General features: G+C 43.0%; 1 protein-coding gene and 1 long non-coding RNA gene across 17 annotated transcripts in view; one reads left to right on the top strand and one right to left on the bottom strand.

The window, feature by feature from the left end:
- Positions 1–11,498, bottom strand: part of LOC138747633 (uncharacterized) — a 74,421-nt gene extending 62,923 nt beyond the window's left edge. For all 3 annotated transcript variants that reach the window (XR_011347586.1, XR_011347587.1, XR_011347588.1), the window contains exons 1-2: positions 11,380–11,498; positions 9,434–9,540 (exon numbers count right to left, since the gene is read on the bottom strand). This is a non-coding gene — a long non-coding RNA (uncharacterized lncRNA). The remainder of the gene's footprint in view (positions 1–9,433; positions 9,541–11,379) is intronic.
- Positions 11,492–25,257, top strand: part of LOC138747632 (tax1-binding protein 1 homolog B-like) — a 60,670-nt gene continuing 46,904 nt past the window's right edge. For 7 of the 14 annotated variants that reach the window (XM_069907049.1, XM_069907048.1, XM_069907039.1 and 4 more), the window contains exons 1-3: positions 13,140–13,245; positions 15,970–16,150; positions 23,574–23,673. In XM_069907049.1, coding sequence (XP_069763150.1) covers positions 13,235–13,245; positions 15,970–16,150; positions 23,574–23,673 — 292 coding nt within the window. In that variant the 5' untranslated portion in view covers positions 13,140–13,234. The other 7 variants (XM_069907041.1, XM_069907042.1, XM_069907047.1 and 4 more) reach the window with 7 other exon arrangements.

The raw sequence follows: 25,257 nt of genomic DNA, 5'->3' as shown, positions 1-25,257 counted from the left end.
AATAAGCAAAGAACAGGAAGTCAGAAGACTGGCTGGGGAAGGAGTTCAGGCCAACAAAAGGTGTTAATTGGACATGACAAGAGGTAAAAACTGACAACAAGGCAGCCAACAAATTTATTGTTGGCTGCCTTGCCATCACCTCCTGCTCAACCTGTGATCCACCACTTCCTCTATTTCCATTCCTGACCACCTACTCTCAGTCTACCCCAACCCCTGCCTCCAGTGGCCCTGTGCACTTCCCATAGTCCACCTCTCCACACCCACTCCCATGATCCTCAAGCTCCACTCCCCAAAGGCACCCCTTAACTTATTCCTAAATCAACTTCTGTCAGTCCTCTCAAGTCCCATGTCTCAATCTCTCCGGACTCTCTTTCCTCACCTGAGCCATCTCTCTTCTTTATTCCACAGCCCCCTTTCCACACACCATGCTCTGTCCTCCCAGGATTGAATGATCCTATCAGTCTGGAGATGCACCTGATCTTTCCTCCTTTCAAGAATCCCCTCCTATAAACCTAGCTACCCCTCAAGTCTCTATTACAAGGCTTTTAAGGTATGTTGTCTGGATAAAGGCAAACACAATGTTCCCCATGCTATCAATGTGTGAAAGACACAAAGGAAATGCTGCTATTCCCAATGAGTGACACTTCTGTGAGCCAGGGCTCTCCTGCCAAGTGCTTTGGAGTGATGGTTGATGTGCTTTAGGAATTGGATGAGGAGCTTCTGGAATCCTTTCATTTGTGCCCCACAGTTTAGGTGTCTGTTTGGACTCTCATTCATGTATCCACTTGAAAGATTGTGGCCAGTTCTTCCCTCTGCCCTGCTTTATTCCCAGAGGGGACTGCAAACCTGTTCTGGTTTTGGTTTGAAAGCTATGGTTGAAATTGCTTCCCCCACACCTTGAAACAGTGTCCACACCTTAGTTACAACTTTCTGTTCAAAGAATATTCTCCTCCCCCAGCCCACCCCTAGTGATGGTTTCTTCTAGTTAGCTACCCCATGCCAGTGGAAACAATTCCTACCATTTCAAACTCCCTTGGTTCTATAATATTAAACCTTTATTCCAACCCTTCAATGACCCTTTGCCCTGATCCCCATTCATCTCACCATGGTTTCCTCTCCCACAAAACTTATCCTCCCCCCTTTTCACCGCTCCCTTCTTTCCTTCATCTCCTCAACTTCCCTCCACTCCACTGCAGTCCAGTACCTGCTAAACATTTTTTAACTATATTGGGTTATAAATACTTGCTGCTCTAAGCAGATATCACACATCACGGTAAAGTCTGGAGCATGTGCATTACAAGCCAAGGAAACCTGGAGCAGCCAGTGTGACTCCATCCTGACCTCTTGTGGTCAGCAAATACTGGACAATCTGCAAACTCAGAGCCAGTCTCATCATGCATGCTTTATATTTGACCAGCAATTTCTTCTTTGTTGTCAGAAAACATTATTATTTGTGCAATTCAATCTGTGCACTTCTGTCAGAGCCTAAAGCCAGTGTTTCTCAACCTTTTTTATTCCATTCACACACCACTTCAAGTAATCCCTTACTAACTACGGAGTACCTGTGGCATCCTATGGTTAGCAAGGGATTACTTTAGGTGGTATGTGAATGGGGGGAAAAAAAGGTGGAAAAACACTGGCCTAAACAAAGACAGTAATAATATTGCTGGATAACAAATTCAGAGTTTCAACGAGTTGCTGCTCTTCTAAAATTTAGCCAGCTTTCCTGCACTTAATTGTTTAGCAGTAACTCTGGTAAAATTATATTTAGCCTTGTGCATACCTGAGGCTCAGTAACGATGTTTGGGGTAGAGATTTATGAAGGGCATTAATATGGTTTTTTTCCCCCAGCAAAGGGGAGTCTAAAACTCAGGGTGGGTTGGGAAAATTTCATGGAACCAAGGAGGATCTTTATCACTGAGGATGTTGGGAATATGGAGCAACCTACAGAGGTCAAGTGGGTACAAGTACAAAGTTTGAAGAACATTTGTAAAGATACACAGACAGGAAAGATTTTGAGGGATAAGGGCAAGAAATTAGCATACAGGATTAGCTCAGGTAGGCATGGATCAGTTGTGTTGGACATGATTCCATGAACTATGTGTTTGTATTGCTGTGAGTGTGTGTATCTGATCACGTGTGTCCACGTGCAAGTTCAAGCATGCATGGTATCAAGAGTGCAGTGCTGCTGGAGCTCACCAGAGCGCTGTTCCGGCACCTCTGTAAAAAAAAGCTAAATAAACAAGTGGGGAATTGTAACTTGTGGGGAATTCAACAGCGGCCACATATTATTCAATGCCAAATGCAACACTGCAGCCACCAAGCCCAGATCTCAAAAGACGGCCTTGTCACCATTTATTTTGACGCATTGACCACCCCTGCCATAGGCACTATTTTGCCCCTAATACCCCTCTATTAGATTTGTTCTGACGTCGACTCTGAACACAGGGGATTTTACGGAAGTGTGCTGGGATGGGGGATGGGGATAGGGGGTGGAGCAGGGGAGGAAATACCACTAATAACATTAGGATATTTGATGAGCTCCGACACCTGAAAAAAAGCACTGCACCCCTGCATGGAATATGGCTTGACTTGTGTGGGATTGGAATGAGGAAAAATAGGTGAAAAGCATCAAGCTGGTCTAATGTGCCTCTTCTAAATCCACAGTTACAAATCAACATATTTTTTTATATTTACAGTTATCGTTGAAAGAATGGACATGTAGAACTGCACTTTAACACAAATCAAAAGCTTCAGAGTTAAACAAGAAAAAATATACAGATACTGGGGTCGAGTGAAATACACAAAAATGCTGGAGAATTTCAGCAGGTCACGCAACAACCATAGGAAGGAAAAAACAGTTGACATTTCAGGCTTGAGCCATTTCTCAAGAATGGCTCAAGCTTGAAACACTGATCTGCAATAATCTCCACACAGTTGGATATTGTAGCCACAGTCTGATATTGCTTTGATCCACATGATGTCACCAGCAGCAGGTTACTCGAGTGTACTGTTGTGACCTAAGTACATAGAACATAACAGCACAGAACAGGCCCTTTTGCCCACAATGTTGTGCCATCCTTTATATGCCTAAAAAAAACCTAAATATTACCAACCTCATAACCCTCTATTTTACTTTTAACCATGTGACCATCTGAGTCTCTTAAATGCCCTTATTGTTCCAGCCTCCACCACCAACCCTGGCAATGTATTCCAGGCACCCACAACTTAGCCCTGATATTTTCCCTAAACCTTCCATCCTTCACTTTGTACATATGTCTTCTGGTGTTTTTTTCTCCCAGTCTGGGAAAAAGGTGCTGGCTGTCTACCTTATCTATGTCTCTCATAATCTTGTAGACCTCTATTAAGTCACCTCTCATCCTTCTTGGATCCAAAGAGAAAAGCCCTAGCTCTGCTAACCTTGCCTCATAAGACATATTTTCCAATTCAGGCAATATCCTGCTAAATCTGCTCTGCACCCTCACCATAGCTTCCAAATCCTTCCATTAATGAGGTAACTAGAACTGAACACAATATTCCAAGTGTAGTCTCAGAGATTTATGGAGCTGCAACATTACCTCACAACTCCTGAACTCAATCCCCTGACTAATGAAGTCCAGCATACCAGAGGCCTTCTTAATTATCCTATCAAACCATACAGCAACTTTGCAAGATCTATGGATTTGGACTCAAGGCCCCTCTGTTCTTCCACACTGTTAAGCATCCTACTATTAACTCTGCCTTCAAGTTTGACCTTCCAAAATCCATCAGCTCACACTTATCCAGATTGAACTCCATCTGCCACTTTTCCTCCCAACTTTGCATCCTGCCCATATCCTCTTGAAACCTACAACCTTCAACATCATCCACAATTCTTCCAACTTTCGTATCATCCAACTATTTATTACAGGCATTTGATTCTATTGTAAATTGATGATATTACATGTGATGATCAGAGATATTGAATTGTTTATTGTCATGTGTGCTGAGATACAGTGAAAAACTTTGTATTGCAGGTCAACCTGTACACAGCACAGCATATGCTGCATGAATAAAAACATATGGAAGAGCAGAGTATACAGTTGAAAAAAATTACAGTTAAACAGCAAAAAGCATTATCCTATACGAATGGAATGTTCATTTAAGAGTTTGATAGGTAACAAAAGGAAAAACTGTGCTTGAATCTGGAGATGCACATGTTCCAACTCATGTATCTTCTACCCAAAAGGAGGGGGGGGGGGGAAGAAGAGAGAATGAAGATGAAGAGGAAGCGAAGATGGATTCAGTGGAGGTCAGCAGCTTCAGTAGACAGCAGGGATAGAGAGGGAGATTCAGTAACTACAGATGCTGGAACCTGGAGCAAAAAAATCTGTTGTGAGAACTCAATGAGTTGAGTGGTATCCATGAAAGTTATTACACCTAAGGGATGGTCAACTTTTCAAGTCGAGATCCTGCTTCAGGACTGGGATTATGCGTGCAGAAATCTGAAAACAAGGGTGAGATTTTTAAAGTCAAGCCATTGTTAATCAGGTCAGCAAGCCCACAGACGATGTTGAAAAGGACAATGCAAATAGGACACTGTCAGCAGGCAGTTGGATGATTCTGTTTACAGAAAGGGGAACTAGAAAGGCCAGGCAAGTAGTTGTTGGAATAGTTGACAGGAAATAAAGGCAGGGTGAGAGCTTTAGTTACAGAGACAGGGGTGGAAGTGGGGTCCCATCAATCACCAAGGCCACTGGATATGAGAAGGAAATTTAGAAAAAAGGGGATGTTTACAAAGCAACTGAATCTAGGACCACCAGTAAAGGGAATTCCAGCATATATTAACCATCAAGTTCCATCCTACTGATAATGGAGAATAAGTACACATGCAACAAAGAATCATGAATCAGAGAATTACAGACCAGCTCCGGTTGGTTCAACTGTAGCAGAAATGCTCGAAGGCATTTTATGGGAGACCATCAATATTAATCTAGAAAGCAGAAGGATCGTCTCATGGATATAAAAGCAGTGGGGTCATGCCTCATGAATCCACTGGAATTCTTTGAGGAGGTAAACTATCATAATAAATGGGTAATGCCCAAGGAATACAATTTACTTGTGTTTTTAGAAACAGCTTGCTAATGTTTTGAACTTGCAATTTTTATTATCTAATTGAACCAGAACATGAGAATGCAAGTTAGGGAGAAGGAGTGGGCCACACAGCCCCTAAAGCCCACCTCGCCATTCAATGTGAGGTGCTGTCTCAAAAAAGGCAGCCAATGTCATAAATGACCCCATTACCCAAGTCACAACCTTTTCTCACTAACTCCTTTAGGCAAAAGGTACCAAATCCTGAAGATCAGCCTCTCAGGGTTCAAGAACAGTTTTTTTCCCAACAGCTAACAGGCTCTTGAACCTCCCTGCACTCCCGAACTCTAACCAAGATCACCAAAAGTTCAATCTGCACTGTTGAAACATCACTTTTTTCTTGTAGTAAATACAACTGTGAATATACTTCTATATTTATCTCTTTCTCTCCCTTGGCATATTAACTTAGTTTACACTATTGCAGCTAATGCATCTTTTGTACTTGTACGCCTGCAGCAAGTTAGAATTTTAGTGCATCTGCACATTGTATTTACGTAAATGACAATAAACTCACATTGCATTACAATCTTGACTGACCTGCCAATGCTCAATTCCTTCTCTGTGCCATTACCCTTAATTCACTGTTCTTTGGGGAAAAAAAAGACCTCATTTGTGAGGTTCCTTAAATATAAAGGAGCCACTCTATACTCCAGAATACCGACCCATCCACTGTTAACCCCACAGATACACCTATTGGAGTCCTATGACTGTCAACAACCTTAAACCCTTCCTGTTATGGCTGACCCACAAGGCTCAGTGGCCTCCATTAGTGTCTGGGTCTTGGGTGGCAGATCCCGAAGGCTCCCTCCCCAGCATTTCCTCAGTGAGCATAGCCTGTCTAAGGCCATTGACCCAGAGACCTTCTTAACTGTTTCTATTTCAATACATTTATGCCCTCCTGCACTAAGTGGAGTTTGCATGAGTTTCGTCCCACACCCCAAGGATGCATGGGTGGGTAGGTAAAGTAAAAACACAGAAACGTGTCCATAGGAGGTAAAGAGATATAACTGATGTTTCGAGGCTGAGCCTTTCTTCAAGGTACGAGTAAAAAGCCCCTGAATTAAAAGAAAGACTGGGGGAGGAGTACAGACCAAAGGTGTTAATTGGATATAGAGAGGAGGCCAGGAGAGAGGAAAGATGATAGGTAGATTAAGTCAACAAAGTAAAAGGTTTCTAGTGTGTAGGTGTATGGTAGAACATGTGGGGAGTCGATGAGAATGTGAGAATAAAATAGGATTGATGTAAATGGTGTGTATGATAGTCAGCACACTCTCAGTGAGCCAAAGGGTCTTTTTCTGTATTGTCCATCTCCCTGGCTGCACTGCACTGAAGCAACAATGCTGATATTCACTTTCAAATCTCTGAAGTGGGAGATGAACTCAAAACCTCCAGTCTAACTACTGAACCACAGCTGGATAGAAGGCAAGGAGATAAACAATAGCTTCACATAACTGGATATTGGAGCTGTGTGTATTTTATAGCATGTGGGGCCAGGAGTTATATTTAATCCAGCTCTCTAGTTAAACTATGAAATAAATTTTTTAAATCGTTTGAAATCAAGACTCCCACGGTTCCTAAACTTCTTGATTCTAAAGTCCATGCACATGCAACCAATTAATGTGATTTATAGGCAGTATTGGTTAAAAAAGGAAATTATGTGGTTATATATCATAGTTAGTGTCAGTCTTTATTATGCCATATTTCCTTAGCATGAGAACACAAGAGAGTCTGTTAATCAGCAGTGGACATAAAAATAAGTGAAGCTGAAGAATTTTCAATCTGGAACTGGAATCTGGAATTGGTGTTTCAGGTTCAGACCACAGGAGTGCAAGCTGGCTGAAGCACATTACCACTGATAAACTTTGCATAGTGCTGTATTAAAAGCAGCTGGTCACCAGATCAGGCTAGCTCAACATCAACACTAAAGCTAAATGATTTGGGGTTTTATATATAAAACTTTCTTTCTGGTACAAATGCAATATGTCAGGCCTCTGGACAGCCTCCTGTGCCCATGTGCCAAAGGCTTTTCTTTAGTCAAGAATCAGCAGGGGTTACCAGTAGAATCCCTGTCAACATTAAGAATAACGCCAGGATTGCTGGGGAATGGTAAGCAGTCAGGATTCGGTCCAATCTTCCTTTTTCCAATCCTTGCTGGATTGAGTCTTGTGGAAGTCCTCTCACTATATTGCATGGACCAATCTGCTCAGCAGGGACTGAAATTGGGAGCCAGAGCTTTCTGGCTAAATCACAGCAAGCTTCATGGAATGCAGCTGTGATATGCACAAAGGAAGAGATGCAGTGTGATTTGCAATTGCAGGGCTAATTTTTTATTTGGACCATCCACAGAATCTGAGCCATGCTGACTTATTAACCATCCTAACTGCCCTTGAGAAGATTGTCCAAACAGTGATACATTCCCAGATTTGGGTACTACATTGAGGCAACACTGATTTTTCTTTTTATGATTTATCTTTAATTTCTTCTCCACTGCCTTGCCTGTCTTTAGATTCTATCTCTACCAAGGGTGTAAACACTAAGGAAGGATAAAGACTCTCTTACCTTGAGAAAAAGTTTAAAGGGATGTCTTAATAAAAGTCTTTAAAATTATAGTGGGTATTGTCAGAGTGGATACAAAGAGTTTCTACCTATGTGAAGAGTGTAACCAGAGATCATCAAGGGCACCTTAGCTGTGACTTCAGAAGCATCTTCCAGTCCTTGCTTCACAAATGTACTCCCAACTCTGGTTAATGCAAGGACAGACTCTTTGACATACTCTTAAGACATAATCTCAATGGCCTTTGGTTCCCAGCCCTTGAACTGGCTCAAGTGGGTGTACGCCGCAGAGAGCAAACACATTAGCCCAGCTCCTGGCACTCCACAGTAGAGAGCAATCAGAAGAAGGGGATGCTGTCTCAGCCTTACCAATGAAAGTGGGCATCTTGCCCCACTGCAGCACAAACCCCTTGGTGATATGGCCATTGGTGTTGACATAGACACCTTCACCCTCATATCACACCAACATCTCCATACCTAAATCTGATTACAACGGGGAAGAAGCTGTCCTTGTGCCACTGAGTGCGCGACTTTAAGCTCTTGTTCCTTTTTTCCGCTGGTGAAGAGGGCATGGCCTGGATGGTGGAGATCCTCGAGAATAGAGGCTGCTTTCTTAAGTTACCTCCTCTTGTGGATGTCCTCGATCAAGTGAAGTCTGGTGCCTGTGATGTCACAGGCTGAGTTAACAACACTCGTTTTTTTCTTGTCCTGAGCATTGGCACCTCCGTGCCAGACAGTGATGCAACCAGCCAGAGTGCTCTCTACGGTTCACCTGTAGACGTTTCCGAGTTTTTGGTGACATAATGAATCTCCTCAAACACCTCACAAAGTATAGCCATTGGTGAGCCTTCTTCATGATTGCATCAACATGGAGGCTCCAGGACAGATCCTCAGAGATGTTGACACCAAAGAATTTGAAGTTCTTGACCCTCTCCACTACTGAGCCTTCGGTGAGGACTGAATCATGTTCTCCCGACTTCCTCCTAAAGTCCACATTCATCTCCTTGGTTTTGCTCACGTTGAGAACAAGATTGTTGGCGTGACACCACTCAACGAGCTGATCTCTCTCCCTCCTGTATGCTTCCTCATTGCCATGTGTGATTCTGCAGACAATTGTGGTGTCATCGGCAAATTTGTAGATAGCATTGGAATTGCACCTGGGTGTATAATGGGTAGAGCAGTGGGCTAAGCACTCATCCTTGAGGTGTGCCCGTGTTTATAGTCAGGAAGAGATGTGGTTTCCAATTCGTACTGACTGTGGTCTTCCAATAAGAAAGTCAAGGATCCAGAAAGAGTGGTGCAGAGGTTTAAAAGCGACCAGAGAAACAACTTTTTCATGCAAATGCTGGAATTAGCTGCAAGACATTTAAGACATTTGAGCAAATACCTGGAGAGGAAAGGTTTAGGGGATACAAGTAAAACCTGGGTTATGGGACTAGCACAGGTAAGCAACTTGGTCAGCATGGGGAAGTTGGGACAAGAAGCCTCTTTCTGTGCTTTATGAATCTTGTGACTCCAACACCAAACCACATAGACATTGTACAAAACTTACAGCATACTCATAGAATTGATCCAAAGACACATAAGCACACATTCCAAATGTACTGATTCAAAATTTTGCCAAAAAAGAGACGATGACATAACAAAAAGATGCATACAAAAGAAGCAAGCATTACATAAATGGAGAAATACTTCTTTCTCATATCTGCATACACACACAGTTCAGAAATATACTCAGCCAAATACTTACACAGGAGCTGAATACACAAATGCACTGGAGAAATTCAGTAGGTCATGCAGAATCCACTGAAAAGAAAGGGTAACCAGTGTTTTGGGTCTGGGCCCTTTGTCACAAATCTGGAAGAAAAACAGTACAATGCCTGAATAGGTGTGGAGAGAAAGGAAGAAGGCGCACAAACAAGAGGTCATACAGGTGAGAGAGTAGAAGAGAAAGAAGCTAAGTGGTAGAGGGCTGGGAAGGGCAGATCTGTCGGTTGTCAGTCCCTCCTGTTTTTAAAACGGTGTGATTAACTTTGTCATCTTCCAATCTGCAGCATCCACCTTATGATCCACAGCAACAATTCTCAATTTTACTTCGATTACGCCCCCCCACCCACCGCCACTCAGGACTTATGGCCCCATTCTGTACTTCTCTCCTACGGAATACATAAAAAACATTTAAATATGTTATATGAGGTGAAAGGCAAACAAGGCTTTTCTCTTTCTCTTCTTCTCTTTGGCTTGGCTTTGCCGACGAAGATTTATGGAGGGGTAATGTCCACGTCAGCTGCAGGCTCGTTGGTGGCTGACAAGTCCGATGCAGGACAGGCAGACACGGTTGCAGCGGTTGCAAGGGAAAATTGGTGGGTTGGGGTTGGGTGTTGGGTTTTTCCTCCTTTGTCTTTTGTCAGTGAGGTGGGCTCTGCGGTCTTCTTCAAAGGAGGTTGCTGCCCGCCGAACTGTGAGGCGCCAAGATGCACGGTTTGAGGCGATATCAGCCCACTGGCGGTGGTCAATGTGGCAGGCACCAAGAGCTTTCTTTAGGCAGTCCTTGTACCTCTTCTTTGGTGCATCTCTGTCTCGGTGGCCAGTGGAGAGCTCGCCATATAACACGATCTTGGGAAGGCGATGGTCCTCCATTCTGGAGACGTGACCTACCCAGCGCAGTTTGATCTTCCGCAGCATGGATTCGATGCTGTCGGCCTCTGCCATCTCAGGTACTTCAATGTTGGAGATGAAGTCGCTCCAATGAATGTTGAGGATGGTGCGGAGACAACGCTGGTGGAAGCGTTCTAGGAGCTGTAAGTGATGCCGGTAAAGGACCCATGATTCGGAGCCGAACAGGAGTGTGGGTATGACAACGGCTCTGTATACGCTAATCTTTTACTTACACATTAACACACAGAAATGCTGGAGGAACTCAAGCCGATCTCGCAGCGTCCACAGGATGTAAAGATATATTATTGACGTTTTGGGCCTGAGCCCTTCATCAAGTTATGAGTGAAAAAAGACAGGTGTCTGAATTAAAAGCTGGGGAAAGAAGGGAAGAAGAATGGGAGGGGAGGGGGAGAGGGGAAGTACAGACCAACAGTCAAAAGGTGTTAATGGGATTTAAGAGAGAATTTATTTTGTCTCTTTGAAAGATCAAAGGAAAAGAGAAAACAAAAGGAGACAGGGGAAAGGGGAAGAAAGACAGAGCAAGGCAGAAACAGAAAAAAGGGGGAGAGCAAGACAGACAAAAGGAGACAAGGAGAAGGTGGGGTGTTTAACAGAAACCAGAGGTCGATGCTTATTCCACCCGGTTGGAGGGTGCCCAGATGGAATATGAGGTGGTGTGCTTCCATTTTGTGGGTGATCTCAGACGTCAGCCAGGGAAGGTGGGGGTAGTTCTTTGCCCACCCCCACTCAGATTCAAGGGCTGGTCTACTGAAATGGGAGAACTATGTAGATGTCAGGGGGGGGGCTGGGTTTCTGGAGATTGGGAACATTATTGTGGCCACATCAACAAATGGCAAACGGGCTCCTCTTTCCACAGATGCTGTTCAACTGGCAGATTTGCCCCGTTATTTTCTCCATCGAGGAGGCCGAAGCCCGCTGACGATCACCACTATTTCCTGCGCACACGTCCCAGTTAATGGCTCAGATGGACGTTGCTCCGGGGATAAAACCCCTTCCATTTCGCGAGGGACCGTTTACCGTCCAAATGAGGCACGGCCCCAGCGGAGTCTGCCGGGTCGTCTGCGCTTGCCTCTGAAGAAGCGAGGGCAAAGTGGGGAACTCCAACTCCCAGCGTGCCTTGCGGCAACAAGCCCGCCTCAGCCTGGCAGGTGGTTTTGTGACGCAGTCAGCATTGAGGAAGGGAGGGGAACTTTTGACTGATTGGAAACATAACCTGGGTCAGCGCAAAAAAGTTTGTGTGTTTTTTTTCCTCCCTATTTCCCTTATAAAATGTCAGCTCCTTTAATGTTGTGGTTGTTTTGCGTAGCTGCATGTTAAAAATTGTGCTTTCACTTTCAGTTCCATTCAAGTTGTCATTCTCGCGTCTGAATTCGGTAAGGTTCGTCCTCGCCTTCGTTCAGTCACGGTGCTTGTTGGTAAATGTCTGTCCTTCAGGGAGAGGGGACATTGATGGAGAAGCGGCAAGCCTGGAGGAGGAGTGGGGAAGTGACTAGGGCCCGACTCCGACTCCGACTCCGAATCACTCCACGCCAACCAGCTCTGGGCATTGGGGGTTGTGTGGAGAAACTTCACAAGGATGCAAGAGGCTGCAGATGCCGAGGCAAAAAACATTGGGTGTTGAGGGTGGGGTTGTGGAGAAGGTAGGGGAGGGAGGTTGACTTTTCAAGTCAAAATCCTTCATCAAGTCTGATGCTTAGGGTTACCAGATGTGTCAAATTGAAATACAGGACACCCTTTTCAATTTTAAATTCAAATTATTTCTTATTTGTATCTACATGCATGCATTAAGATAAAATGTTACTATATGGGAAAAACATATATTGGTAAAATGATCATCTGGATTAAATTAAAAGTTAGGTTAACTAATATAGATATTTGATCATTGTTTTATCATCATCTTCTGTATTTCTCTTAAGAAATGTGTTATCAGTTTCTTGAAGACAAAAGTTTCTTTTGTTGAAGTTTTGTTGTTTGTATATGGTGCTTTATTTCCAACTTCCTGCCATTTTTGATATTGACTGAACAATTGCATGCTCTACAAAGAGCTTCAAAACAACTTTTCCCTTGTTTAATCCCTTGTGTACTATCCCCACCCTGACCACCTGCAGATTGGAGGAACAACACCTTATTTTCCGTCTGCGCACTCTCCAGTCAGATGGACTTTATATTGATGGCTTTCTGTTAAACTTGCTTGCTTTTTCTTTCACATCTTTCCAGTTCTTCTCCCCCCACCTTCCCTCCTCTCTCCAACTATCATCTCCTGCCTTTGCACACCAGCCCCCCAACCCACCACCTTTGTGTTTAGATTGCTGCCGGCATTCTCTCATAACTTGAAGGGCTCAAGACGGAAATAAGTTATGTATTTTTAACTTTGCTACATGATCTTCTCCAGCATTTTGTGTTTTTATTTCAACCATGGTGTCTACAAATGTTTGTGATTTTCTTTTATTCTTCAGTGAATTAATCACAAAATTTACACTTTTGTTTTGGCATGTTGAGGTTAAATTACATAACACAAATTTAAAAATTTTTGCAAGCTTACTTGTACAAGAATTGGGGGAAAAAAATCAAGCCTGGTTATTTCACTGATCCCTCACTAACTACCTGGACAGTGGCTGCAGCCAATGAATGCACTTGGTGGCTTTCTTCGAAGTAATAATGGAGTTATTTATTGTTTTACACAGTGTGATAGTACAGAATACTATCATCAATGTATATATTTACATATAGTAGTAGTGATTGGCCACGCCTACTGGCAGGTCATAAAGGGCTGCTCCTAACCAGACCCAGGTCACTCTGGACTGGTCAACAGCAAGTATTTGCAACAAGTAATGAACTTGAAACGTAACATGTGCACCTGGCAACCCTACTGATGATGGAGCAGTGAGTTAGTCAGTATAAGAAGAGAGTGTTGGGTTGAACAATCATCAGATTGATTATTGATCTGAATAGGACAATGTATGGAATCAGAATTTATTGTCATGAGCATTTTGCGAAGTTTGTTGTTTTGCGGCAGCTTCACAGTGCAAACATTTATGTAAACCACCTTACAAAATAAATGCTGCAAGAAAAAGTCAGGCAGCGTCTATGGTTCATTCAGGAATCTTATGACAGGGGAGAAAGCTGTCCTTGTGCTGTTGAATGCTTGTCTCCAAGCTCCTGTACCTTTTTCCTTATGGTAGTAGAGTGAAGAGGGCATGGCCTGGGTGGTGGGGGTCTTTGAGGGTGGAGACTGCTTTCATGAAACACCACCTCTTTTAGGTGTCCTCGATGGAGTGAAGACTTGAACCTGTGATGTCGCAGGCTGAGTTAACAACCCTCTGGAGTTTTTTTTCTTGTTCTGAGTGTTGGCACCTCTGTACCAGGCAGTGTTGCAACCAACCAGAATGCTCTCCACAGTATACCTATAGAAGCTTTCAAGAGTCTTCGATGACGTGTCTAATCTCCTTAAACTCCCCACAGTGAACCACTGGTGAGCCTTCTTTGTGAATTCATCAACATGGAGGCTCCATGACAGATCCTCAGAGATGTTGACACTTAGGAATTTGAAGTTCTTGACCCTCTCCACTGCTAAACTTTCAATGAGGACTGGTTTGTGTCCTCCGGATTTCCTCCTGAAATCTGCAATCATCTCGGTTTTGCTAACGTTGAATGCAAGGTTGTTGTGTGACACCACTCAACTAGGAGATCTATCTCCTCCTTGTTGTACACTTCCTCATTCTGTCTCTGATTCTGCTGACAACTGTGGTGTAATTGACTAATTTTTACACAGCGTTTGAATTGTGCCTAGTCACACAGTCATGGATGATGAGTGGTAAACTTGCTGGCTCTTTGTAGTTTGTGAATGGGATTAAAAGAGTGGCTGTGGTGAGGATGTTTCCTGCAGTGAGTATATCACGATCTAGGAGATATGGTTTTTCGAATAAGGCTTTGCCCATTTCAGACAGAGCTGCAAATGAATTTCTTCTCAAAGGGTTGTGAATCTTGGAATTCTCCGTGCCAGAGAGCTCTGGAGTGGAACTTTGAAAGATGGAGGTTACCAGATGTTTAAACTTCAAGAGAATCAAGGGAACTTGGAACCTTGGTATGCGTAGAGTAGGGGAAAATGGAGATGAGACCAAGATTGGACCAACTGTGAGGCAGTGAATACTGCAGCAGGTTTGGGGAGCTGAATGTCATTGTCATGGATGCTCACCACATCCTTATTCTAAGGCCTCCTTGACTTTTTACACTCTTTATTGTAAACAGTCAAGTGAAGCAGACTTTCTGCCTGTTTTGAACAGCCCCATCCCTCCATTTCTTTTTTCTATTTCCCCTTGTGTTGTAAGTTGTTTCCCTTGTGCATTGATCTAAATTAGTCCCACTTTCTTTTGCAATTAAGGAGCTTCAGTTTTGGTTGTGACTCCTGATCCACTGCAGGTTAAATTTTTAAACTATCCTTTTGTTCAGACCTGTGCTTTCTTTCTTCCTCCTCTTCCCCCCCCCCCCACCAAATTTCTGCAAGCTCCCCCACCGTATTCAAACATCCTCTGAGATCTCTGTTCCTTCAATCTGACCCCTTGAGGTGTCAACCTTTCTGCACATGATGTTCCTTGCAACCTGTGTCTTTGATTTTGGATTGTGAGCTTTGACCTATCTTTGCTGCCTGTAGTTCACCATTTAAGGCAGCCATTCTCAAACTTTTATTGGCTATGTGCCCCCCACCCAAACTCTACTCAAAGTTTATGGGCCCCTTCCCTGTGAAGCATTCAAGTTTTGGTTTCGATGATACTTCTTTCCCACTGACTACAAAAAAAATTTATGTCAGGTGAGGTGAAAAGAAAACAAGGCTTTTCATTAAACATGCTGTGGTGTCCAGGGCCCCCACTGAGTGGCTTATTTAAGGTAAGAGCAAGAACGAATCATTGGGAACTGCTGGATTTACAATTTGTTTTGTATTCAAACTTGATTCCCACACTCCCCCCCCCCCCCCCCACCCCAAACCATCCAGTAAGTGAATCCCCGATCACTGCTATAATATCACCGACTCCAGAAATGGTTTCCTTTTTTATTGCCTCCAATGTGTAGTAATTGATGACTCCCAATATTGTTGAGTGAATAAAAGTAACATATGGCCTGCAGGTTTTATGAAGCATACTATATAACTATCAAAGCTATGTACATTACAGGTACTAGGGGATAGCTGCTTCTCAGTGTGTTGGAGAAAACTCATTATTCACCTCTATCTGGAGATATCTGCCATTTGACTGAAGTATCATCGTAAACTCTTAAACACACCTGTACTCTGCCATCTTAAGAAATAGACACATTTGGGATATAACATCTTATTTAAGTTGCTTCTGCTCATAGTGGGTCACACCTGAAATTCATTTGAGTATTTTTTAAAATATATTTTGCAACACTGGATGTTGTCTCCGTGACTCACAATGGTATTTGGACTTCAAAAATGTTTCATTTATTTGTAAAGTATTTGGGGGTTTTGGAAAATATGATAGATTCTACATAACAAGTTTTTTCCCTTCCCTTGGATATTCTCATAATACTTGGATATTCTCGGAAGTGGTCGCATTTTACTGTTACCAAATGCATTTTCTTTGTGTTCCTCAGTCTGGGCACCATGAATGAAGAACAACAGCATGGCACCTCCTCAATATATTCCAGCACCTTCGCCCAGGTTATCTTTGTCAATGTGGGAAAATTGTACACGACAGATGTTCCTATAAAATGCAACTACACATTGACACCCATGATGACAGCCCATAAGAAGGATTGGATTGGAATTTTCAAGGTAGGATTTTTTTCCCAAATACAAGGTGTTTACTGGAACCCAGTGTGACAAGAAAGAACAATATCACAGTATTCCAGTTCAATGGGGGAAAAAAAAGACCTTGGAGCAGCAGTTAGCATGGGGGTTAGCACAATGCTGTTACAGCATCAGCGACCAGGTTTTAATCTGGCACCATCTGTAAGTAGTTTGTATGTTCTCCCCATGACTGCATGGGTTTCCGCTGGGTGTTCTGGTTTCCTCCCACCCTTCAAAACATAGAGGGGTTGTAGGTTAATTGGATGTAATTGGGGGCACAGGCTCGTGGGCTGGAAAGGCCTGTTAGCCTGCTGTATGTCTAAATTTTTAAAAACATACTGAAGACAGAGAAAATTTGAGTCATTGCAGTTGATCAATGAGGTTTCAATATTCAGTTTCAAGTATTGTTGGAAAGTTTAAGGTTTGCTCTGATTTTCTGGTCGCCCCTCAGGTGGTGATAGTTGACTGATTTGTGCACCAGAAAGCAGGAACCCTGATTGTGAGTGGGCAGAAGGATACAATGCCATCTGGAAAACTTTAAAGTTCTTCATATCCTTCATTACAAAAGAAATTAATCTTTTCAAAACGTTATTTGTGTTGGTGGAGTAGACTGGAGCCTGCCCACTGGCTGAGATGGTGAGTGACTTTGCTCCATGTGTTGACAGTTGCTCTCATCATCTCCTGTTGGATATGATGGCAGCTGCTTCACCCCATCTCTATTCGACTTAGCAGCCTCTGTCCATTAACAACCTCAACCTACCATTTCCTGAGGGGAGTCATGTGATGGAGTAGTGGCCAGTCGGGTAAAACCAGCCCTCTACAGAAAAAAGAAAAAAAAGTTAAGAAAAGACAAAGCTCAACAAATATAAAATATAAGAAATCGAAGATAAAGTTACAGAGAAGAGAAAGAAGATGGCACCCAAGAAAGAGAAAGTAAAAACAACTAGAAAAAAAAGAAGTCACCGGAGAAGAAAGAAGGCCTTACCTGCACGATGGAACAGGGAGCTGTGGTGCCGAGGTTGGTGCCTGCCCTGCGGAGTCCCGACCTCCCGACCGGTGGACTTCAAAAATGGCTCTCGGAGCCAAGCAAAAGTGCGCAGTGCGCAAAGGAAAAAGAAAACACCAACAGGAGGAGGGCTCAGCAGAGGAGCGAGCAGCCACAGCGTGACCAGCTGACGGATGCCTGACACCAGGGCACTCAGCTGGAGGATGAGGATGGTGGCAGGGGTGGGAGTGAGGAAACAGACGAGGGAGAAAGACGGCGGGGTGACCGACAAGAGGACCAACGGCAGGAGGCCTGACAGACGGGCAGCCCAGGAGGGGAGGACCAACAGTAAGAGGCCCAGCAAGAGCAGGCCCGACAAAGAGCAGCTCATCAGGAAAAAAAGAGACACACACAAAGAGAAGAAGACGACACAAACACAGGAAGAGACACAGAAGAAGAGGAAGAAGACCACCAAGATCTTCAGAGAAATAGAAGGTAAAACTGATGGACAGAATATAGAAAAAGCCTTTTTTGAAGAACAAATGAGATCATTAAAAGAATGGTTATCATTAGAATTTAGTGCAATTAAAAGAAAAATGAAAGGAGCAGAAGATAAATCCTGAAAGTTGTCAGGATCTGCAAGACCCTTTGATGCTGGTGGAGTTTTGGAAGATCTGTACCTGAATTTGGGCAGCAGAGACCAATTTTCCCCAAAGATTTTTAATTTACTAAATGATGCATTACTGAATGTATAATCCTTTCATGGCCACTTTAGAGCCTACTATTGACCCAAAACTGTATGAAATGCACAATGTAGCAACAAAAACAGGCGATGAATCCTGGAGTAAGTAACTCCAGTTTACCACAGCCATCAACAAAGCATGTCAGGAATGTGATACTATGGTCTCCCTTTGCTTAGCAGAGTCCAGCTTCAATTCAAGAAGCTTGACCCTGCCTTGGGCAGTGTGGCTCACAGCTCCCCCCAAACCCCCAGCCTTTGGCAGAGCGGCCTTGCCTGATATGCAAGTCATTTTTTTGTCATCCGACTGCACAAGAAACAGCGTTCTCCAGCCCTCTGTGCAAACTATGCAAGCACCCATTCACAGATTTCACCACTTGAACCAACTACACAATGCACTGCTTAGGCGGCATCTTCCAAACCCACCACCTTCACTAGCAAGAAGGGCATGGGGAACAGCACCTGGAAGTTGCCCTCCAAGACAAACTTCCTGACTTGGAAATATATAGTGTGGTTCCTTCACTGTCATTGGGTCAAAATGGCAGAACTCACTTCCTAACGGCATAGTGGGCATACTAATAGTTCCATGACTGCAACATTTCATGAAGGCAGCTCACCATCTTAAGAACAATTAGGGATGGGCAGTTAAATGCTGACTTGGCTTGCAAAGCCCATATTCCTTGAATTAATTTTTTTTAATAACTCCATGAGCAATTTTTTTTTTTTTTTTTTTTTAAATCTGAGTTTTCTCATTCCTGTGAATAGTTGATTCAGTTACCCAAAGTGTAAAGTACACTCCTCTGCAACTGGAGTCTTGACGTCCTCGTTGGAAGACCACAGTCCGTATGAATCAGAAACAATGCCTCCTCCTCACTGACGATCGACACAGGCACACCTCAAGAAAGCATACTTGTCCCACAGCTGTTCTTTCATTAGCTCTTCATTAGAGCACAGGAGGGAGACAGATCAGCTCGTTGAATGGTACTACAACAAAACCGTACACTCAACGTTAGCAAAATCAAAAAGCTGATTGTGGAAATTAAAAGACCATGAGCTAGTCCTCATTGAGCGGTCATGAGTGGAAAGGGCTTCAACTTCCTGGATGTCGACATCTCTGAGGATCTGTCCTGGGTCCGCCATGTCGATGCAATCACGAAGGTGGCTCACCAGTTGCTATACTTCATGAGAAGGTTGAGAAGACTCTTGCATATTTCTACAGATGTACCATGGTGAGCATTCTGACTGGTTGCATACAGAGGTGCCAATGCACAGGACAAAAAAAAAAATTAGAGTTGTGAACTTGGACAGTGCCATCACAGGCATCAGTCTCCATCAAGGACATCTACAAGAAACAGTGTCTTAAGGAAGCAGCCCCTATACTCAAGGATCTTCAATACCCAGGTTATGCCCTCTTCACACTGCTACGAGCCTGAAGACGAAAACCCAGCGGCCCAAGGACAGCTTCCTCTCCTATGCCATCAAATTTCTGAACGAACAAACCACACACTTCCTCTTATTTTTGCACAAATTTATTTATTTTTAAATTTAAAGCAATATTTGTACTGTAATGCTGTTTCAAAACAACAAATTTCATGACGTGTTCATGACAATAAATTTTTTTGGATTCTGAGATTTTTTTTACTGCAGGCTAGGCTTCGTTATTTCCATATTGGTATCTGTAAACTGTTCTTAAAAAAAACAAAACTAAACAAACTGTAAATGCAGATGTAGATATAAATATACACTAATAAATAATGAGTCCTTAAATGTGTCTGAGTCTATTGTTCAAGAGTTTGATAGATGAAGGGTAGCAACTATTCCTGAGCCTGGTGGTACCAGTTCTGTAGCACCTGTACCTCCTTCCTGATGGCGGCAGCAGCAAGGTCAGAGCATGTCCTGGTTGTTGTGGATCCTCGATAATTGATGCTGCTCTCCAAAAGCAAAGTTCCAAATAGATATTCTCGATGGTGAAGAGCATTTTGCCTGTGATATACTCGGCTGAACTCTTAAGGATTAAAGTAAGTAACTAAGACCAAGGATTCTAAGAGCAAAGATATTCTATCAAGCTGAAATGCTACCTCTCAGATTCTCTCACATCTAGCAGGCCAACTGAGAAATGAGTGTGACAGACCAGCTATAAACCATGCCAGGGACCTGGTAAGTCCTAAAGTCTAAAGGGATAATCTGAGTAAAACAATGCCAGGGCATTTCTTTTGAATCAACATTTTAAAATTGTTCAGTGGAGGTTACTATTTCTTTAAGGCAATTTCTTGGGATCAAGGATTACTTGCTTCAGAGGTGGCAGATGAGGTCAATGCAGGAACCACAGGAGTGACAGATGGAATAGTCTGTTGTGTAGAATAAGAGATAGTATATTCCAGCCACTTCACAGAGCTGATGTATTCCATAGAACTTCACAGCAGTCTGCAGGGCTGTTGCTCTTCTTCAAAGAAGCTTTGACTATATTCTAGCACCTTCTCTTCTGTTCACCTAGTTATCCCTTCCAAAAACAGCTCAGAATAATGTCTGCAGTAAGTAGTCCAGATCTCAAAAGTGGGTAGGAAGGTATGAATCATCGATGTCTAATAACCAAAAGAATTTGTATCAGATGTGGGCAATCTAAGGCCCGCAATCTAAACTTATCCATACAGTGCTTCCGCCACCCCCTGTTCTGCCGCTGCCGAATTAATGCTAGTATATTGGCAGCTGTGCATTTTATCTTTACTGTCTGCCTTACCATGATATATGGGGATCTGAGAAATAGTCCACGTTTTTCAGGGTTTTGTTGTGAGCCTTTATTATCAGACATTAGTGCGAAGCAGCGAAAGCAATTTGATAGGGGACCTTTTGTCTAGTGAATGTTTGAATGTAACCTTCATCTTTTCATGTACTTCAGTGAATAATAAGTGTTGCACCATTCCTAAATACAAGTCTACCACACCTTGGTTACAGTACAGTTAAAAACTCATTTACCACATATTATTTTGTAACAAAGGAAAGATTAACTCCTTTGATTAAATTACAACTTACTCCTACATATTTAATATCTGTCCTTTGGATCGATTGATGTCCGCTATTATTTCCTTATTGTATCCTATTCTCATTTGATCATCAGTTTGCCATAATATAACTACCCATCGTTGTATATCCATCAAGTCATCAATGCTGGTACTTAGTAAGACTCTGTGTTGATTTGTCAGAGATGAAACATAACAGAAAATGCTCAGGTGTGTCAGCTTCTGTGAAGAGAGACATGGACCAAGTTTCAGCCCAAGATTCCGATCGCTGGCACTGTAACAGCATTGCGCTAACTTTTATGCTAACCTTGTGGCCCTTTTTTTCTTTTCTGTGCCTTCAAGATACTTCCATAAATAGAACCACAGACCACTATAGTGCCAAAACAGGTTCTTCAACACATTTAGTCCGAGACGCAACTTTTTTTTCTGCCTATTCCCATCAACCTGCACCTGGACCAGAGCCTTTCATACCCCTCCCATAGTACCTGTTCAATGTCTCTTAAATGTTGAAATTGATCCTGCATCCACCACTTCAGCTAGAAGGTTGTTCCAAACTCTTACCACCCTCTGAGTGGTGAGTGAATAAATTCCCCTTTAACATTTCACCCTTAACCTATGCTGTTTTATTCTTGTCTCATCCAACCTCAGTGTAAAAAAACATGCTTGTGTACCCCTCATAAATTTGTATATATTTTTCAAATTCTCCCCCATTCTCTGACGCTCCAGAGAATAAGATCTTAACTGTTTCAACCTTTCCCAGTTTCTCAAGTCCTGGCAACATCCATGTAAAATTTTCTCTGCAGTCTTTCAGGTTTATTGTCAGAGTATATGCATGACATCATGTACAACATTGAGAGTCTTTTTTCCTGCTGACAAGACAGAATTACCACTTAATGATAGTAGGCAGAAAACACTGTACAAATGTAAACAAATAAAGAACTGTAAACCGATAACAAATGTAAACAAACTGCAATATGGCGAGAATAAAAAATATCACTAAGAGTCCTTAAATGAATCCCTGATCCAGTTTGTTGTTGAGAAGCCTGATGGTGGAGGGGTAGCAACTGTTCCTGAACCTGATGGTGTGAGTCTTGTGGCATCTATGCCTCTTTCCTGATGGCAGCAGCGAGAACAGAGCATGTGCTGGGTAGTACAGATCCTTGACGATTGCTGCTGCCCTCCAATGGCAGCATTCCCTGTAGATGTTCTTGATTTGCCTGTGATGTTGTGATCTGTGTCCATTACCTTTTGGACGGCCTTATACTCAGAGATATCGGTGTTCCCATACCAGACCGTGATGCAGCTGTCAGCACACTTTCCACCTCACATCTGTGGAAATTTGCCAAGGTTTCTGCCTTACTGATATCTTTCCTGTAGATAGGTAACCAATACTTCAAATTTGGCCTTGCCACTGTCTTGTACAATTTCAACATTAACATCACAACTACTGTACTCAATTTTTTTTAATTTAGGCATATAGCATGGTAACAGGCCCTTCCAGCCCACGAGCCCATGCTACCCAATTGACCTACAATCTCCAGTACATTTTTGAAGGGTGGGGGGAGCACCCAGATGAAACCCACATAGACACTGGGAGAATGTGAAGGGTTTTGAATCCCAGTCACTGGCACTGGAACAGTTGTGCAAACCGCTACGCTAACAGTTCAGCCCTTGAAGACCAATGTGCCAAAGCCTTTTGGGATTAAACATTCTATCGTTCATTCAGGTGCCTTGCTGTTCGACGAGGGCAATCATGTTTCTGCATCACGGTCTCTGACCCTCCAAATTGTAGTTGTTGCCTCCCCTGTTTCTAACCATGATGTTAATTCATCTATCATTTTCATTCTGTCTGCCTCTGCTTCTTTTTCCTTCCACCTTTCCAGTGGTAACTAAATGTTATAATGTATCTCTTTGCTTGATGTGTCAAAGAATTTTGATTGCTGCTTTCTGATTCTTTTATGTACATTTTGTTTTTGTTCTTTGTCGGACTTGTTCGTTTGTTATCCTATCCGTATATGATATGCATAGCATCTCTGCTACATTAGGCACTTTCAGGTGGCCAAAATACCCCGATGTAAAGCCGCATATTCTACTCCTATGCGGCTGTCGGGAGGCCACCTGAAAGTGGAGAACCTGGCCAGGAGGAGCACTTACCTAATCCTCCTCCTGTAGGTATAATCTCCAGCTCCGAGAATTCCCCATTGCACCTGAAAGCGGCAGTGGGTCTACGGCCGCGGTCCACAGGAGCCGTTTGCTTGGACGCGGCTCTCCTTCAGCTGGCACGTTCAGGTTACAGGTGTCTTCTTTGTGGCCACCTGAATGACCCAGCTGCACTCCCCCAGCCGTGTCTGCCGATGCATTATCTGCATCCGAGGACCTGAAAGCGGCTATTGATTCTTTTTTCCATTCCATTTGTGATGGTCCATGACTTGCAGCCATACATCAATATAGGAAGGATGTAGTAGCTGAAAGTTCTAAGGCGGACGTCAATTGCTATTTTCTTGTTCGTTAGGCTGTTTCTAATTTCTATAAATGCTGTTCTTGCCATTGTTATTCTTGTTTTTACGTCTTTTTCACATTTGCCATCAGATGTTACCCATGATCGAAAGTACTTGAAGTTGTGAACTTGTTTCAGGATTTCATGGTTATTTTTTCTTTTTACTGCAGGTTGGTTGGAGTACAGCTCGCGATTACCACACTTTTGTTTGGGCCCCTCTCCCAAAGGAAGACAGTCATGTGGAACGCCAGCAACAAGTGACATTTGAGGGTAAGGCATTCATGGCAGAGGACTTTGAAAGCATCCATTGTTTCTCAAGAGTAACAACTGTAGTAGTTTGGAGGAAGAGGACACCAGGAAGGGGTTGAAGTAGGATGAAGAAAAGTAGGTGGGTGTTTGTCAGGCTGAGGCTAAACGTAAACTTGAGGAACAACACATTGTATTCCTCCTGAACAGCCTTAAACTTAATGGCATGAACATTGAACATGCCAGTTGGTCGTTGTTATTGACTGTCAATAGTTTACCCTGGGTGGTTAATTTTGCTGTTTTGGAGAATAGATAGAATCAAGGCTCTGCTTGCACTAGACTGCATAACATAACTAATTTCCTTCTCCAGCAAGTGATAATGAAGCAATTTTTTAACAGCTGCACATGGAATTGATAACAGCACATTTTGATTTTTACATATATGAAAATGAATTTATATTCTCATCAGTGAGACTTAAATGCACTTTTTGATTATAAATTTGAACAGTGGTTGAAATAATCTTTCACACATTTCCGTTTCTTCTGGCCATTCCAGAGATAATGTTGCCATCTGAGCTTTGTTGACCAAATGCACTGTTGCTAATCCTATGAATTTAATAGTAACCTGCAGACCTATTGCAGCTTGTCTTCTCACTCCCAATACGTGAATAGGGGGGGGTGTGGGGGTTGCCCTAACAATGTCTTGTGAGTCACTGAAATACTGGGATTTCAAAAGGAAAACTGAAGTGGAAAATTAGCTGTATATGCTGAAGTCAAAATTTAGTTTGATTGAAAGAACTGGTACAGGTTGTACTTCTCTTATCTGGCGCTCTGTAGTCCAGAAACTCCCATGGTCCAGCACATTTAGATAAGTGCTGATTAACATCTATTTGGGCAACGTCTGACCACATATACGTCCAAAGTCCCATAATTATTCAGTTACCACAAGAAAGTCTGCAGCAATTTAGCTATCGGAAATTGTATACTGTATTCCCAAACTGATCCATCCGACTGCCCTTGCACTCTCCCTACAGCCCTGTATCTGTCCCCACACTGTCCCATTGCTCTATTCTCTCCCCGTGTCGACCCTCACTCTGAACCCACGGCCTCGCTCTCTCCCCACAGTCACGTGTCAGTCCACACACTGATCCCTACTTGCAAATAAAAAGTTTATAGGTACACTACAGTATCCCATATGGCTTTGCTAAATAAATAATATAGGTTCGCACAATGCCCATATCGTATAACTCCCAATTTCACAGAAAGTATCGTGGACTTTCAGTGGCACATACCTGTACAAACTCCTTACAAACAGTGCGGGACTTGAACCCCAGTCCCAATTGCTGGTGCTGTAAAAGGTTGAATCTGCCACCGTTGGTACAAACTCCTTACAGACAGCACGGGACTCAAAACCTGGTGCTGTAAAGACATTGCGCTAACTGCACTAACCCACAGTATTATTTCCTGTTTTAAGCTTTGTTCTACCTTTGATATGTTTACATGAGGGTTCCCTTTGTGGGAAATTTCTGTTTTCTGGCATTTTCTGTGGTCCATCAATGGGCAGGTCCCAATGTCGCTAGATTAAAAAGGTACAACCTGCAGTGGAAT

Source organism: Narcine bancroftii, chromosome 12 (assembly GCF_036971445.1).
Source record: "Narcine bancroftii isolate sNarBan1 chromosome 12, sNarBan1.hap1, whole genome shotgun sequence".
Taxonomy (NCBI): Eukaryota; Metazoa; Chordata; class Chondrichthyes; order Torpediniformes; family Narcinidae; genus Narcine; species Narcine bancroftii.
This window is presented reverse-complemented; position numbering and strand designations above follow the sequence as displayed.